We start from the raw sequence: 16600 nt of genomic DNA, 5'->3' as shown, positions 1-16600 counted from the left end.
TAGCATCAGATTTTAGAAAATAAACATAACTGAACTTAATAAATCTAATAATTATCATTTGTTGAGGATTAATATTTTAAAATTTGAAAAATATAGATACTAAGATTGACTAGGCTTGATCATGGTAGCCTGGCTTGAGAGTTCGCTCAAAAAGTAGAAGAGTTTGGGTAAAAATATAAAGCCTGTTTAAAAAGTGGGTCGAGTCTTGAGTAAGTTTTTTTTGCCTAGGTTTGATTCGATCTGAATTTACAAAAAAAAATGTTGTTGTTTTGCCACTATTTCTTCACTATTTTGCTACTATTTTATTGTTATTATACGAATGTTGTTTAACTTTTGTTTTATTATTAATTTTGTTACTATTTTAAAAGTATTTGCTTGTTAAGTTACACTTATCTTAATATATTATTTAAGTATATTATTTTCAATTTGTTGAGAAATATTTATTTTAATTTTTAGTGTATTTGATGTTTTATATTTTTTAATTTTTTATACAAAAATTTTAATATGAGCGGGTTGAGTCTACCAAACAAGCTTAAAATTTTGTTACAATGAGGCCTGACCCATGATCACCTCTGAGAATATCTAAATTAGAGTATATGAATAAAATACTCAACTTTAAGTACAAATACGAACTTTAATTTACATCAATACATAAATATATATAGCTTAAAATACAGCAAAAGCCTCTCTACTATTTGAAAATTTGGAATTTAGTCCTCTAACTATTAACACGTTAAACTTTTTATTAAATTCAAGTTTATTATAACGTTATTTTTAATTACATAGCTATTAAGTAAGTATTTTATTTATTTTAAAATATCGGACTAAAAAACAAATAATAGTATTAACAATTGATCCTAAAATTTGAAATCTGAAAAGTAGAGAACTAAATTCTTAAAAATAAAAGTATAAGGGTTAAATTATAAGTTTTCAGAAAGTATAAGGACTTATGGAAGATTTTAACCAAAAATATACAACCTTTTTCATCTTCAACAACCCACCACCTTTCCTTCATTAAAATAAACAACAAAAACAATTTTAAAAAACTTCGATTCTCTCTTATCACTAGCACCTTGTTTTCTTTTGGTTGGTGCCCAACAACTCTTTAAAATTCCCACTCAAGCATTGGGCTCCTTTTCATTTTATCAGATCATAAGATTTTTAACCATCTCCCCCCCAAAATTTTCATTTGGATTTCTGGGTTTTTCTTCTTTTGATTGATAATATTAAGATGAAATTTGGTGAGACTTTTAAGGAATATTTACATGGTGATCAAGAATGGTTTTTAGATAAAGTATCTCATGTTGAATACAAAAGGCTTAAAAAAGTATTGAAAAGTTGCAGAAGCTGTAAAGCGTTACATGAGGGTAATAGCACAATAGATCAAACAGATGGTGAACAACAACAAAATCCCACATTTTCTCGATTTTGTCAATGCCAATCTTGCCCAGGTGAGGTTAATTTTTTAATCAATTTCATTGGTACGATGGAATAATGGATATATGATGGTATTTGTTTATTAATATATATAGATTCCAAAATCTAGCTTATATATAATATATTTATTTGTGCTTCAGTGAAGATTTAATTTAATCTATTAACTTAATCCTCTTTTTTGTTTTTTTCATCGTGGATTTTAGCTATGTAAATGGTGCGTAAACAATGGAGTAAGAGAATTTTGAAGGCTCTTCTGAAAACTAGCAATTTCCAGTTTTGAGAACTTCTTTTGATACAATGTTTAGGGATAGTGAAAGGTTAAGTTACTCGAGAGTCGGGTGTCAGTGTCAGATATAGATATGTATCTAACACGAGTATGGTTAGACTTTTTTAGGTTTTTTCATGTATGTAGAGGATCTTTGAAGCTGTATCTCCGTATTTGCCTGACTGGAGTTTTGGACATAGGTAGTTCAAGAAAAATGAAGAGTCCGAACAATATAGGGGAATGGTTCTAAACCTGAATCAGTCGAACTATTTGAATTAAGCTTGGGTTTTTTAAAATTTGAGAGCTTTGGTTCTTAGTATCATCTCCAAAGGATAGCTATATGAACCGGTCAAGTTAAGTTCGGGATTCCGATTTTGAGAACTCTGGCTCTTCCTTTATCCCAAATCGTAAGCATGATTATATGAACCAATTGAGCTAAGTTGGGTTTCAATTTTGAGAACATTGGTTCTCCCTTTGTTTGAAAATATATCTCACATACCGAGTTAAACTTGGGGTATAGCTCCCATGCTTTGAACTAAATGAGTTAAACTTGGGTTTGGTTCTTCCTTTGTCTGAAAGTATAGCTTATAAGCTTAAAACCCAAACATGCCAAGTCATATCATAAGCATGACTATATGAACCATCTAAGCTAAGTTCGGGATTCTGATTTTGAGAACTTTGGTTCTTCTTTTGTTTGAAAATATAGCTCACATACCGAGTTGAACTCAGGGTATAGCTCACATGCTTTGAACCAACTGAGTTAAACTCGGGGTTTTAGTTTTGAGAACTTTGGCTCTTCCTTTGTCTAAAAATATAGCTTATAAGCTTTGAACCCAAATAATCCAAAGGTCATATTGTAAGCATGATTATATGAACCAACTGAGCTAAGTTCGGGATTTTGACTTTGAAATCAATTCATAAATTTTCTTCGCAAAATAATGGCCAGTAGGCTTTCATGGTTTTTTTGGAGAATCTTTTAATGAAATTGTTTACATCTTACAGTGTGTGATCAAATGTTCTTCACTGAATTAATGAGGGAAGCAACAGATATAGCTGGATGCTTTAGTTCCCGAGTCCGACATCTCCTCCATCTTCACGTCCCCAGAGGGATGCAGCGGTATGTTTTGCGGTTACGCCAATGCTTCAAAAACGACCAACAAGCTTTAGTGGAAGAAGGGCTGATGTTAATCGAGTATATCACGATGAATGCAATCGCCATCCGTAAAATCCTCAAGAAGTATGATAAAGTATGCAACCATTAATCCGTTTTTTCAATCACTTTCCACATCAAAATAAAGATCCAAAGATGATTTAATTGATTTTGATCTGTTTTTAGGTACATAGCTCTGCTAATGGGAAGAACTTCAAGTCCAAACTGAGGGCCGAACATTTGGAGCTTTTGCAATCACCATGGCTGATAGAATTAGGAGCTCTTTCGTTGAATTTCAAAGGATCAGATGACGGTGAAGCGTTCATTCAGTTTTCCGGCTCGTTTTCGTGCAACCTTGATGAAATGGAACCAGTGATGACGTTGATACTTCCGCATTCAATAAAGCTGGAATACAACTTAAAGTGTGCTATTTGCTTGGTAAATAAGCTCATAAAATTCAAAGTAAATTTCCCATTTTTCCAATGCAATTTGTTAATATAATTTTTTTTTGGTCCTTTATCTATTAGGAAATTGTTTTCAATCCATATGCTTTGAGTTGTGGTCATCTTTTCTGCAAATCATGTGCTTGCTCAGCTGCTTCTGTGATGATCTTTCAAGGACTTAAAGCCTCGAGCCCGGATTCAAAGTGTCCCATCTGTCGAGAGGTCCGGGTTTTGCTTCGATATACACACATATATGTACGTATGTATTTTATGTCATAATCTTTTGTTTCTTCTGTCATATGCAGGCTGGAGTTTATGCTAATGCGGTGCACATGCTAGAGCTGGATCTTCTGATTAAGAAAAGGTGGGTGAGCCAAAACTGAAAAAATCTAAGGTTAAAGTATGCCATAAGTCCATGTACTATTCCCAATTTTTTTAATTTAGTCTGTACTTTTATTTTTAAGAATTTATTCCCTTTACTTTTTTAAATTTCAAAATTCAGGTCCAATTGTTACCACCATTAAATTTTTTGGTGTGACATTTTAAAATAATAAAAAATACTTAGTAGTCATGTACCTAAAAGAATATCAATGTAATGAACTTGAATTTAAAAATAATTTTAATAGTGTTAATAATTGGACTTAAATTTTAAAATCTGAAAAATAGAGTGATTGAATTCCTAGAATAAAAGTATAGGGACCGTATTCCCAAATTGGGAAGAGTATAGGGATTGATGGCATATTTTAACCAAAACTTAATTCATTTTTTAGGAAAAATAATAGTACTTGTGAAATTATAAAATCATTGCATAGAAAAAGATACAATTGGATTGGTTGGGTTGAGTCAATTTGGATTTTAAAATTTTTAAGTCATTTTAGTTCAAAGTTAATTTCACTTTTTAAGTGATTTCAAATCGATTTTGGTTCGAGCCATTTTGGGTTTAGATTGTTTATTCGTTTCATTCAGATTTGATGTTCGGGTTTTTTGGGCCAAGCCGTTATGTGTTTGAATCCTGTTTAGGTTGGTCAATTAGATTTAGGTCATTTCAAGTTACATGTTCATATAGTTTCGGGTTCGAGTCAATTTTGGGTTTCGGTTTGGTTTAACTTGGGTTGAGATTATTGCCTTTTTATGATCATATCAATTAGATTTGAGTTTGGGTTGATCGAACCGAGTTCTGAAGGAGTATAATCTCCTAAATATATTTATAAAAAGAATTAAGCATACCTTATTAAAGACGTACTCATATCTCATACTAATTCGAGTTTAGTGCATGTATTGGTATGTGTCTCGGAGGCAGGGGCATAGCCGAAGGGGGCAGGCAGAGGCCTTAGCCCTCTTGGCTAAATGGGAAAATTGCTTTATAGCTCTTCCCAAAATTAAAAAATTCAATTCAATCCTTTTTAACCTTTGATTAAATGAAAAAAAAATTATAATTTTAGCATTTTAATACAAGATTGTTAGCTTTGGCCTCTGAGATTTTATAATTTTATCTTGGTCTACTTAAACAAAATTTTTGGCTTCGCCCTTGCTCGGAGATTCATTTGACGCTTTTCAATCCCTTTTCGTTTTCTTCCTCCGGCCCACTTCGGCCACCTCGACTCCAATCAAAGATCAACAAGTGTAAACTCGATATTTATGTATATATATGTTGTGGTGTTTACAGGCACAAAGATTATTGGAAAGAAAGGGCGATTGCAGAACGTGCAGAGATGGTGAAACAATCTAAGGAGTACTGGGAATCTCAAACCAAATATGTGGTGGGCTATTAACTAGCATTTCTATTTTTAAAAATGACGCCAATGATGAATATGTTTAGCTTTCCATTAAGCTATGGAAAACAGTGTTAGGCTTAGCTTAGCTTTAGACGTATTTGAGCTTTTGAATAATTTTATTCGAATTATTAATTTTTTTATGAACAAGATTAATTATTGAATGAAGATTGCGGGTTAAGGGTAAGTCAGCTTGTGGTGTAGTGACAAAATGTTTTCATTAAAATAAACAACCAATAATCTGTAGACTCGAAACTAAATGCGAGATACATGAGTTATCGGTTGGATTAAGAATTGGTTGTAATATTAATCTAAAGAGAAATATCAGATCGATTGATTTGTGAATCGGTATAAATTAATTAAATCAAATTAAAATTAATTGAATCGACAGTTTGCAATCAATGTTACCCTCATCGACATCAGCAAAAACAAAGAGTTCCATTGAACTTTGATTCTTCGTTTCGTTTTAAATCGACATCTTCTTCATCTTTCAAGTAATTTATACAAGCAACTAAATTTTTTTCATTCAGTACCATGACATAAAATAATACGATTTTCCTCCTTTTAGTCTAATTCAATTTACCACAGTCTCGACTTCTCTAAAAGATTTTATTGGGAATAAGTAAAAGTTAAGAAATTCGGAATTCGATTATAAGTTAAAGCCGGAGAAATGGAAATAATAAAATTAAAATGTCATAAGTCTTTGGACTCTTTTTAAAATTAGAATTTAGACTCTACTCTTTTAAATCGAATATTTAATAATTTTATATATTTTTCTTTTATTAAACATTTATATATATACAATATATTATTTTAAATATATGCTATTACAGATATAATTTATATTTTGGTCACTAAACTATTAGTAAATTTACTTTTGGTTAATGAGTATTGTTCTTTCATACTAATCATTGAAATGTGACTTAGAGCTCACGAGCCAAACTTTTAAAAAAATCTTAACAATCAAGTGACTTAAATAAAAATTTTTAAATAGTTTAGTGATTTAAATAAAAGTTTTTAATATTTTAGTGACCAATTTGTAACATTTTGAAGTTAAAAATTAAAACATAAATTTATTAATAATTTAGTGGCATTGGTATCGTTTAACTAATAAAATAATATATTATAATATTAAAAATGAGTTCTTTTGAGCCCAAGTTGGACTTATATTTTAAAAAAAAAAAACATAAATTTTTTTATTTAAACTAATTCTCAAGTGTAAAATTTTTGTCTAAGTCCTTCCAGAAAAAAGTAAATTGGATTTCGAGCTTGGATGGATAAGCGGCGATGAGGTCAACAAAGTCGAACTAAATTTTTCAAAAATTGCTAAATCATCCCAATAAGATTTAAATTTATAAGAGCAGGTCCAACTTATTTTCCTATTAATATAATTACTGTTTCTACTAGTACTTGCAAAGATCCAAGCCAAGACTTCACAGCCTTCCATTTTCCGACTTAAAGCTCAGATAAATAACCTCGCCGGCGAGACGCTTTTTCACCGTTGAATCCAGGTAACTCTTATTTCTCCGGTTAAAACCTGTGCTTCAGCCGTTGACGGCGGCCTTTTTTTTTGCCTTCTGCTTCTTTTTTGTTTAGGTTTTCGAATTGTGTTAGAAAACAAAATTTTATAGACATATTTCTTTGTTTATTGTTAACAATTTAACTGAAAATAATGAAAAAAAAGCTTTCCTCAATGTTAATTTTAAGAAATTTGGACATTTTTCCTAAATTGTACTATGGGAGCACTAGATTCAAATTCTGATTATGGCTAATTTTAGGCTTATTGTTCTTTGGTGTGGTTTGCTTTTGGGCCATTTGTTCGATTTAGAGCTTGTCGTCGTGTTTCATCCTCATCTTCTTGTGTTCTCTCTGCAAGTTATATTGAATCTTTCAGACATTTGTTTTAAGTGTTAGGCTGACTAGAGATGGCAACAGCTACATATCCACCACCGCCACCGTTTTACAGGCTCTACAAAGATTACTTACAAAACCCTAAATCAGCACCGGAGCCTCCGCCGCCTATTGAAGGCACTTACGTTTGCTTTGGTGGCAACTATACCGTCAGTTTCTTTTTTTTTCTCCTTTTTTATTTGTAAATTACTTATTACCATTAGTAAATTATTTATGTTGTTTCTTTTGGAAGTAGACTGATGATGTGCTTCCGAGTTTGGAAGATCAAGGGGTTCGCCAACTCTACCCCAAAGGACCTAATATTGGTAATTTCTATATCTTGCTTATCGATTTTATGAATTGTAAAATGGAATTCGTTTTAGCATGCTTCGTTCATGGTTGCTTTCTCGTTGTAGGTGGGTAAAAGTACCATGAATGTCTTAGTATTAGGAGTCAGATTGCATTTTGCCCCTTTTACTCGAAAAAATGTATAAATTAGTCCCTGTATATTGTCCTTTCTGTTGAAATTTTCATCTATTTCTACAGTTAAAAACTGATGTGGTTGATATAATAACTAGAAAGTTATACCAGGTGTATATAGGGACCAATTTTTAAGAATAGAAATTGATGAAATTTTTAACTAAAGGATCAGTTTGCTCTTTGATCTAATGTAGAGATTAATTTGCTCATTTTTTGAGTTGGGGGGCGGCAAAATGCAATCCTACTCTTAGTGTAAGGACCTCAATGGTATTTTTACCATTGTAGGTGATTTTTTAAGCTTAATTGGGCTAAATTAATATTTTCACTATTAGTTTTTGAAAGGAGTAAATTAATATTTTCACTATTAGTTTTTGAAAGGAGTAAATTAATATTTTCACTATTAGTTTTTGAAAGGAGTCTTTTGGGTATTCAAACAGTATAAATTAGTGATGAGAATATGTTTGAGTGTAATCTAATTTCATGGAGTGGAAATTAGGAGATATTTTTTTAGTGAATTTTTAGTTCAGTTTATGCTTAATATGTCTTTGCCATGGGTTCACGTGGTTATAGAACGGTTGCATAATTGAATTCTCCGATAAAATTTTCACTTTGCTGATATACTTACCGAAGAACATTTTGACCACTTTTAGATTTCAAGAAGGAATTGAGGTCGCTTAACAGAGAATTGCAACTACATATTTTGGAGCTTGCAGATGTTCTCGTCGAGAGACCATCACAATACGCTAGACAAGTGGAGGAGATATCTCTCATATTCAAGAACTTGCACCACTTGCTGAATTCATTGCGCCCCCATCAGGTAAAAGAAAAAATTTCGCATTATCTCGACTTCTTTTGTTCTTCTTGGTAAATGCTTTTGAATCCATTCGGTTCTATGTTTGTTTTTTGTTTTTTGTTTATGCAGGCTAGAGCAACACTAATTCACATTCTAGAACTTCAGATACAACGGCGTAAAGAAGCTCTGGAGGATATTAAGAGGTATGTTCCTAAAAATATTGGAGATGCTGCTCCCAACTAATTTTTCTGCCGAAAGAGAATGATTTGTTCTTTGAGCATGCTTTGAAGAATTATATGAAATATGATCATTTATGCCAAAGATATTGGTTAATGGCTTAGGATGAAATTGAATCTTCTCATTTTTATCCCCTTCCTCGTTCACTAGGGCCAGTTTATCATGTTATTTATCACATTCCCACTGAAATTCTCTGATGTCATGCATGTATTAGAGATAATGATTAATGGCCTAGGATGAAATTGAATCTTCTCGTGTGTCTTTTTTTCCCTTTTCACTTGCTCACTAGGGGGGAAATTTTACTCCCGAGAATTTAGAAGAGTGCATGGCCCTTTCACTGGAGACAAAGAACATTCCTCTCAGAATTTTCATAAGGTTTTCAATGTCACTGCCTAAATGTCCTTAAATTTCAACTGGTTCTTGTGTTAATGGCCATCCCGTGCAAGTTCACTATTTCTTACATCTACAGATACAGTTAGCAAAATGACGGAATTTACTTGCATAGTTCTTCAACTTTGTTTGGTTGTTTGTCCAGGAGGCGAGAAGAAGCACGAAGACTACTCAAGGAATCGCTCGGGACCTTAGATGGACAGTAGCACTTTGATTTTGAGCTCAAATTTCAAATCACTTCCTTATAAGGTCGATTCCGTAAACCGAACTAACATTTCTCATGAATCCTACTAGTTTGAAATAGATCCAGTGTTTGTAGTTAAAAAGCTTCATATTCTCCCAACTTGAGTTAGTATAGTTTTTGTATTGATGTGAAATTTGTATCTGTTTATATTGAAATCACTTGCAGACAAAATATCTGGTATTCTCATAACATTTCCTTGATCAGTTTAGTACATGATTGTCGGTACCGTACCAGTAGCTCACTGTTTCGACCCTAAGCCAATACCAAGTATTGTGTTTTATTTTGGTCAAAATTTAGGTGTGTTCTGATTCGTTTTAGTCAAGATTTTAGTATTTTAAACTAGATTTTAATATTATCTTAATAATTTTTTATTAACATATTGGTATCCATACATACTAATATCATAATACAAAATACATAAACTTAGTACCCACTGCGAAGAAGGGATCGAGTTTGGATCTTCGGATGAGATTTATAGAAAGCAACATTATTGGTTGTTGGAACCAAGACTGGAATGATTGATTGGATCAATCGGATTAAGAACAAATGATTGGTATGTCAATCCGAACAAAGAGTTGAACTGGTTTTGAACGTTTTGAACTGACTTTTGAGAGAATCACTCGGAGCTGATTAAATTGAGTTAAAAATTTGATTGAATTGAATTGATTTTATTTTTTTATAATTTCTGTGAAAATCTATGAATTTATTTAATTAAAAGTGGACTAATAGATTGAACTAATTCGAAAGATTAGGAAACAAACCAACATTCTTTTGTAGAAAGGGTGAACAAAATAATTTAAAAGATTAGTGAAACACATTTAAAATAAAGGAAAGCCTTTCCAAACAATAATTATAGCGAAAACAAAATATCAACGAAAATTCGTTGGAATTAATTATCTGTTTCTATTAAAGTCAAAATTAAATAATAAAATACCCTTCTAATTCAGTAATACTACTGCCTAATAATTTTATTATTTATCATCTAATTCTAATTTTAGTCCCTTATTTTTTCTTTTAAGAATTTAAATTACGATCATATTGAAATCATTACAGGTAAAATTAAACATTGCAAAACATGAATTGGACATAATTTGCCTAAATTAGAATAACTTTGAATGAGACCAATGTATATCAAAATTTAACGTTACAAGATTTAAATCAGAATAAATCTGAGTAATATCTACACATAATTTACATAATGTGACACTCGAAATTAAACACTCAAAATCCGAAATCTTAATTTTTGTTAACTGTACCAACTTATCATTAACTTTATTCTCCTTTCGTTAAAATTTTAGAATTCCACATTGGAACAATCTACTTTTATAATATTTTTTAAGTAGTTAATTGATACAAAAACAGATGTTTCCCTTAAGGCAATGACATACATATCTTTTACTGTTATTTGTTTATGTATATAATTACAATTATGTTGAGTTTACATATTATCTTGATGTGCTTATGGTTGGGTCGAGGCTAAATATGATATTAATATACCTTATGTTTGTTTAAGTTCAGCTTAACTCGAAATATAAATTTAAAATTTTATCCAAACTCACAAAAGATTAACCCAAGCCTATTTTAGGCATGTCTATTTTCTTTTTAAAAATGTGTTTATATTATATTATTTTAATCTTTAATAAATGTATATATTTTTTATTAATTAAATTTTTTTATATAGTTATCTTAATATTATTTTAACGTTTACGTTAGAGTAGTATTATATATTTAGTATAGGTTTATTTTTTTAATAGGTTCTAAATTACATAAAATAACTTATCATGAACTTAAAAACATGTCAGGCTCAGGCATTGAATGTTCAAGTTCAAGCTCAAGCTCAGCCCGTATTTTAAACAGGCTTAATTTTTTTTGTCGAAGCTTATTTTTGGTGCTTAATACTTTTACCCAAACTCTCTCAAATTTTGATTGGGCTTTCGGGCTTAGGGGGTAACCCAACCCATGAATATATTTAATATCATCAAATAGAAAATTTAATTATTTCATGTTAAAGGATTAAATTTTGAATTTCAGCAAAATAAAAGGACTAAAATAAAATAGAAGTTAATTTATTTAAGTCTCCAACGGGCAACAGCCCGTTATGGAGGGTGAAATTTTTTTTATATAATTATAACTCAAGCCACCAAATTCTACGGTCACCAAACTATCTTCCGTAGATTTTTTCTCACACTCTCCTTACAAAATCTGTACGCAACATAAAAAATACGCAAGAGAATATCCAAAGAAAAGAAAAGAAAAGAAAAAACCAAGAAAGAAAACATTAGCCTTTAGATTCGATTTTGTTTGTTTTTTTTTTCGAGCACCATAAAGTAGCACCATCCCCCACAAAAAAGAAAAAAAAATACTGACCCCATTTTTCCCAAAGGAAATTCGAACAAGGTTTCTGCTGTTTCTCTCATTCATTCTCTTTAAATTTGTGTTTTCTTGATTTTTTTATGTTTGTCGAGTCTTGGTTATTTATGTTCTTTGTTAACATTGTTTAAATTGTGTTTGATTAGATTTTATCTATAAAAAAAAGGAGAGGATAAGATGGCATTTTAAAGGATTTGAAATTTTGGGTTTTTGTTTTTGTTTGATTAGGGTTTTTATAGGAGTTTTTTGGGTTTTTTTTAGGGTTTGGGAAACTATGAGAACTTCATGGGCGGATTCTGTGTCAAATTCTGCAGCTGAAATTGCAATTTCGGACAAAAATCCATTACCTCGTCCTACTCGTTCCACTTATGTCCCTCCCCACCTTCGTAGCGGTTCAATTTCCGACCTGTCAGGTCCGGTTAGCGGGACCAATGGTGGGTCCCGTTGGACCGGCAGTGATGGTGGAGGGACAAAGCCTGAACTCAGGCGTCAAGGACAGGGGAATAGTTATGCTACAGCCGGACGAGATGCCGCTGGTGGTGGTGGTGGTGGTGGTGTTCGGAATAATAGAAGTGGAGGTTGGGATAGGAGAGAAAGGGAAGTAAACCCATTTGGTAATGATGATAAAATTGATGATATAAAACAAAATTTTAGTGAACAAGAGAATTCCGGTATCAATTTCGATGCATACGAAGATATTCCAGTGGAAGTTAGTGGTGAAAATGTGCCACCGCCTGTAAATACATTTGCCGAGATAGATTTAGGTGAAATTTTGAATCAAAACATTAGGAGGTGCAAGTATGTGAAACCGACTCCGGTACAACGTCACGCTATCCCTATAGCATTAGCAGGTAAAGATTTAATGGCTTGTGCTCAAACTGGGTCAGGGAAGACGGCTGCATTGTGTTTTCCTATTATTAGTGGAATTATGCGAGAGCCGTATGCACAAAGAACGCGTGTAGGACGAACTGTTTACCCTCTTGGTCTTATTTTGTCTCCTACGAGGGAACTTTCTTGTCAGGTGTGTGAGATTGTTAAGAACACGTAATTCTTTGAATGGTTTAATATGTTTTTGTTCTGATAATAATACTACATTTTCAGATACACGATGAGGCCAAAAAATTCTCGTATCAAACTGGCGTCAAGGTGGTTGTTGCTTATGGAGGAGCACCGATTAACCAACAGGTTCTTATTACATTGATTTAAGTTTTGCAAATCCTTCTTACTCTATATTATGTGATGCATTTAGTTCTATTAACCATGTCTCATGCTAAACCGATCCATTTTTATTTGTTATATCTATTTGTACTATGAATTTGATCCGTTATATTTGGCATTTATCATGGTAATGGAATTGTTCTACAATATATTCTCCTCGGAGGATGTGATTTAAGTTTTGCAAATCCTTCCTACTCTATATTACGTGATGCATGTAGTTCTATTAACCATGTCTCATGCTAAACCGATCCATTTTTCTTTGTTATATCTATTTGTACTACAAATTTGATCTGTTATATCTGGCATTTATCATGGTAATGGAATTGTTTTACAATATGTGTCCGACACCGGTATGTTCAAATTCTTTTTAAAGCTTTTACATGTATTTGGAGGGTTATATCCACATAACAATGTATGGATATACACTGGACAACATGCCAATGTCCAAATATACATCGGACATGAGTGTTGGAATTGAGTACTTAAAAGAAAAATGAAGAGTCGGTGCAACATAGGTCTTACACGAAGGAAACTTGATTTATGTCTTATATGTAGTCATGTTCTTGGTATTCTTAACTTTTTGTTTTAATGGGAATTTTTTATATCTCCGGTGACTTTTGCCTTGTTGGTCCCTTGCAAACCGATGTCTAGATATACACTGTACATGCCAATGTCCAAATATACGTCGGACATGAGTGTTGGAATTGGGTGCTTAAAAGAAAAATGAAGAGCCAGAGTAACATAGGTCTTACACAAAGGAAACTTGATTTATGTCTTATATCTAGTCGTGTTCTCGGCCTTCTTAACTTATGTTTTAATGGAATTTTTGTTATATCTCTGGTGACTTTCGGCTTGTTGTGGTCTCCTCACAAACCAGTACCTTCCTGACTTTTAATTGTTTCCTTTTTATTTTGTTTGTTCACTAATGTTTTTTTCCATACTTAGTTGCGGGAGCTAGAGAGAGGAGTTGATATACTCGTGGCAACGCCAGGACGATTGGTTGATTTGCTAGAGAGGGCCCGTGTGTCATTGCAAGCAATTAGGTACTTGGCCCTCGACGAGGCAGATCGCATGCTTGATATGGGTTTTGAGCCACAAATTAGGAAGATAGTTGAACAAATGAATATGCCTAATCGGGGTGTGAGACAGACAATGTTGTTCAGTGCCACTTTTCCAAGAGAGATACAGGTTGGTTTCTTTGTTGATTCCCGTTTTATCAGTTGTTTTGAGTATCCAAGCTGTATTTTTCGATATATTCCACTTGTGTGTTTAACACTTATAATTGGAAAATGTTCTTTCGTCTTGCTTTAAATCACATAATTCTTTTGCAAATTGGTTACTGTGCAGAGTCTTGCTTCCGATTTTCTTTCGAACCACATATTCTTGGCTGTTGGGAGGGTCGGCTCAAGTACCGATTTGATTGTTCAAAGGGTTGAATTTGTTCTTGAGTCTGATAAAAGAAGCCATCTCATGGATCTTCTACATGCACAGAGGGAAAATGGAAATCATGGAAAGGTAATTCAAGACTATTCTATACTGACTTCCTTATTGAAAGTTCCTTTTATCCATACATCTTTGGATTGAAGATAGTTACTGCTTCCTTGATATATTTGTTTCGATTAATATTTACTGTCTCGGGTGCTAATTCAGGTATCTTTGACTTTGCAGCAAGCTTTGACATTAGTTTTCGTGGAGACTAAAAAAGGAGCCGACTCGTTGGAACACTGGCTCTGCATGAATGGATTCCCATCAACGACCATCCATGGTGATAGGACTCAACAGGTAGTTGTTTAGAAAAATATATACTAAATAAAATCGAAAGAATAAGGTCTTTGTAGTTAGATGGAATGCTATACTTGTTATTTTAAGTACTGTGTTGCTTGATGTGATAACGTTTTTGTTTTTCTTGATTGATATGATAGACTCGTCATAATTTTCCTTTTTTTTTCCCCTATGTTACATGCAATTCTTATTTTCTCAATTGAGCATTGCTTCCAGTTATTTGGACTCGGGTTTGAGTGTTGGATACGAGTATGTACCAACCATGGGTTTGATCAACTCCTTTTAAGTTTTTCATGTATGCAGAAGATCCTTAAGAGGGTTGTATCTGCATACCCTTGTCCGGATTCACATCGAACATGGGTTTCCCATACGGTTACTTAAAGAAGAATAGAGAATCGGAGCAATATAGCTTGAGCAGCCTGAGCTATGAGAGAGTTCACACACGTATTTTGCTTTTCCTTGCTGCCGACTTAAGATACTATCATCTAGAGGGGGCTTCTTTCTTTGTTCGATTTAGTTTGGTTTACAAAAAAAAAATTATTGCATCCACTTTTTTTTAGTTGAAATCTGTTCCCAATGTGTTGCTTTACCTTCGTTTGGCTGGAACATATCTTTACATGAAGGCCACGGGTTTGTTTGTATATGCAGGAAAGGGAACTAGCATTGAGATCTTTCAAGAGTGGAAAGACCCCGATTCTAGTAGCAACCGATGTGGCTGCTCGTGGTCTTGATATACCCCATGTAGCTCATGTTGTCAACTTCGATCTTCCCAATGACATTGACGATTATGTCCATCGAATTGGAAGGACCGGACGTGCTGGTAAAACTGGGTTAGCCACCGCTTTCTTTAATGAAAGCAATTTATCACTAGCAAGAGCACTAGCTGAGCTAATGCAAGAAGCAAATCAAGAAGTACCTGCATGGCTTACCCATTATGCATCCCGAGCTCCTTATGGTGGTAACAAGAACCGACGATCCGGTGGGCGTTTCGGTGGGTGTGATTTCAGGCGAGAGGAATCAATTGGTAAAAACCTAGATTACTACAGCGGAGGAAATAGTGGTAATGCATACGGAGGTCTGGTTGATATCGGTGGAGGATACGCACCAGGTGTGACTAGTGCATGGGATTAGCAAGCCCCCTTGCTTTGGATCACTTCTTTCATTTTTCTCGAGTATGTATATATGTGTATATATATTTTCCATCAGTTTTCAAAGATTATTTTCTCTGTTTTCACTATTTCCGTTCGCAAGGGTTCTACGATTGATGTTGGCTTGTGAATTGGGAAGGTGACCCTAGGGAACTAACCATTTACCCGACCTCCATAACACAAGTTTGTCGTTGTCCCGATGGGGGGAGAGGGTAACATACGAAACTAACCTGTTTTAGGCTTGGGGCGCATTGGCATTGGCGTGTTTGCGTGCTCGGTTCGATGAAATGTACATAGCTAGGATCCTAGGATGCAAAAGTTGCATGGAAAAACATATTTGCAACCAATCTAGGGTGATTATGTAACAGATGGCATATTGCATTACTTTCATTTGTTTATATTTGATTAATGAATTCATCTTCATGTTCTATGGAAAAAAAATTGTAATTAATCTGAATTTAATAGAAAATTTTTTAACAATATTAATAGTTCAACTTAAATTTTGAAATCATGAAAATTTTAAAGAGTACAAAATTTTAACCTAAACTTGGTTCATATTAGATTTATATTTTTTCTGTATTTTATTTTTTTATTTAGATAGGTAATACATAATTTCTTTAATTCATATGTTTTCTGTATCATTTTACATAATTTAAATGTTTGAATTCACAAAAAAAAATTGCTTTATAAGTAATTTTTTTATAATATTATACTTAATCATATTTTATACTAAAATTTGTTAGAAAAAATGATCAAATTAATTGGTTTAAATTTTCGTTATAGAAAAGATGATGTATAATCATATTTGATATTTAAAATATGATTATGCATGCACGTAAAATAAACTTTAAAATGACATTAATTTTTATAAAAATAAAATTACCACTATATTTATAAAATAAACTTTTAAAAAAATTAACCAAGTCATGAAAAATATGAGTTATTAAGGGTTTTTTAGTTAAGGAAAATGATATTTTGTAG

General features: G+C 32.7%; 3 protein-coding genes across 6 annotated transcripts; all 3 read left to right on the top strand.

Moving 5' to 3' along the window:
* Positions 1–1008: 1008 nt before the first annotated feature.
* Positions 1009–5254, top strand: LOC108470973 (probable E3 ubiquitin-protein ligase BAH1-like). Its single transcript, XM_017772516.2, has 6 exons — positions 1009–1451; positions 2705–2949; positions 3039–3290; positions 3380–3517; positions 3601–3659; positions 4962–5254. Exons 1-6 carry the CDS (start codon positions 1232–1234, stop codon positions 5065–5067), a joined length of 1020 nt encoding a protein of 339 aa, XP_017628005.1. The 5' UTR covers positions 1009–1231; the 3' UTR covers positions 5068–5254.
* Positions 5255–6302: 1048 nt separating this feature from the next.
* On the top strand, positions 6303–9272 carry LOC108473767 (mediator of RNA polymerase II transcription subunit 7a). 4 transcript variants are annotated; one of them, XR_008274370.1, is made up of 7 exons: positions 6303–6578; positions 6976–7127; positions 7214–7283; positions 8088–8254; positions 8360–8433; positions 8757–8842; positions 9003–9272. XR_008274370.1 is itself a non-coding variant. In XM_053021572.1 (6 exons), exons 2-6 carry the CDS (start codon positions 6993–6995, stop codon positions 9061–9063), a joined length of 507 nt encoding a protein of 168 aa, XP_052877532.1. In that variant the 5' UTR covers positions 6303–6578; positions 6982–6992; the 3' UTR covers positions 9064–9272. The 4 variants fall into 4 exon arrangements, 3 of the variants coding, with proteins under 3 accessions (XP_052877532.1, XP_017631000.1, XP_017631001.1); XM_053021572.1 differs by lacking the exon at positions 8757–8842 and having other exon boundaries at positions 6982–7127; XM_017775511.2 differs by lacking the exon at positions 8757–8842.
* Positions 9273–11218: 1946 nt separating this feature from the next.
* Positions 11219–15984, top strand: LOC108473766 (DEAD-box ATP-dependent RNA helicase 37-like). Its single transcript, XM_017775510.2, has 7 exons — positions 11219–11498; positions 11733–12492; positions 12573–12656; positions 13635–13877; positions 14037–14204; positions 14358–14471; positions 15120–15984. Exons 2-7 carry the CDS (start codon positions 11746–11748, stop codon positions 15600–15602), a joined length of 1839 nt encoding a protein of 612 aa, XP_017630999.1. The 5' UTR covers positions 11219–11498; positions 11733–11745; the 3' UTR covers positions 15603–15984.
* Positions 15985–16600: the final 616 nt, after the last annotated feature.

Source organism: Gossypium arboreum, chromosome 11 (genome assembly GCF_025698485.1).
Source record: "Gossypium arboreum isolate Shixiya-1 chromosome 11, ASM2569848v2, whole genome shotgun sequence".
NCBI lineage: Eukaryota > Viridiplantae > Streptophyta > Magnoliopsida > Malvales > Malvaceae > Gossypium > Gossypium arboreum.
The sequence above is the reverse complement of the archived record's forward strand: the minus strand, read 5'-3'. Positions and strand labels throughout refer to the sequence as shown.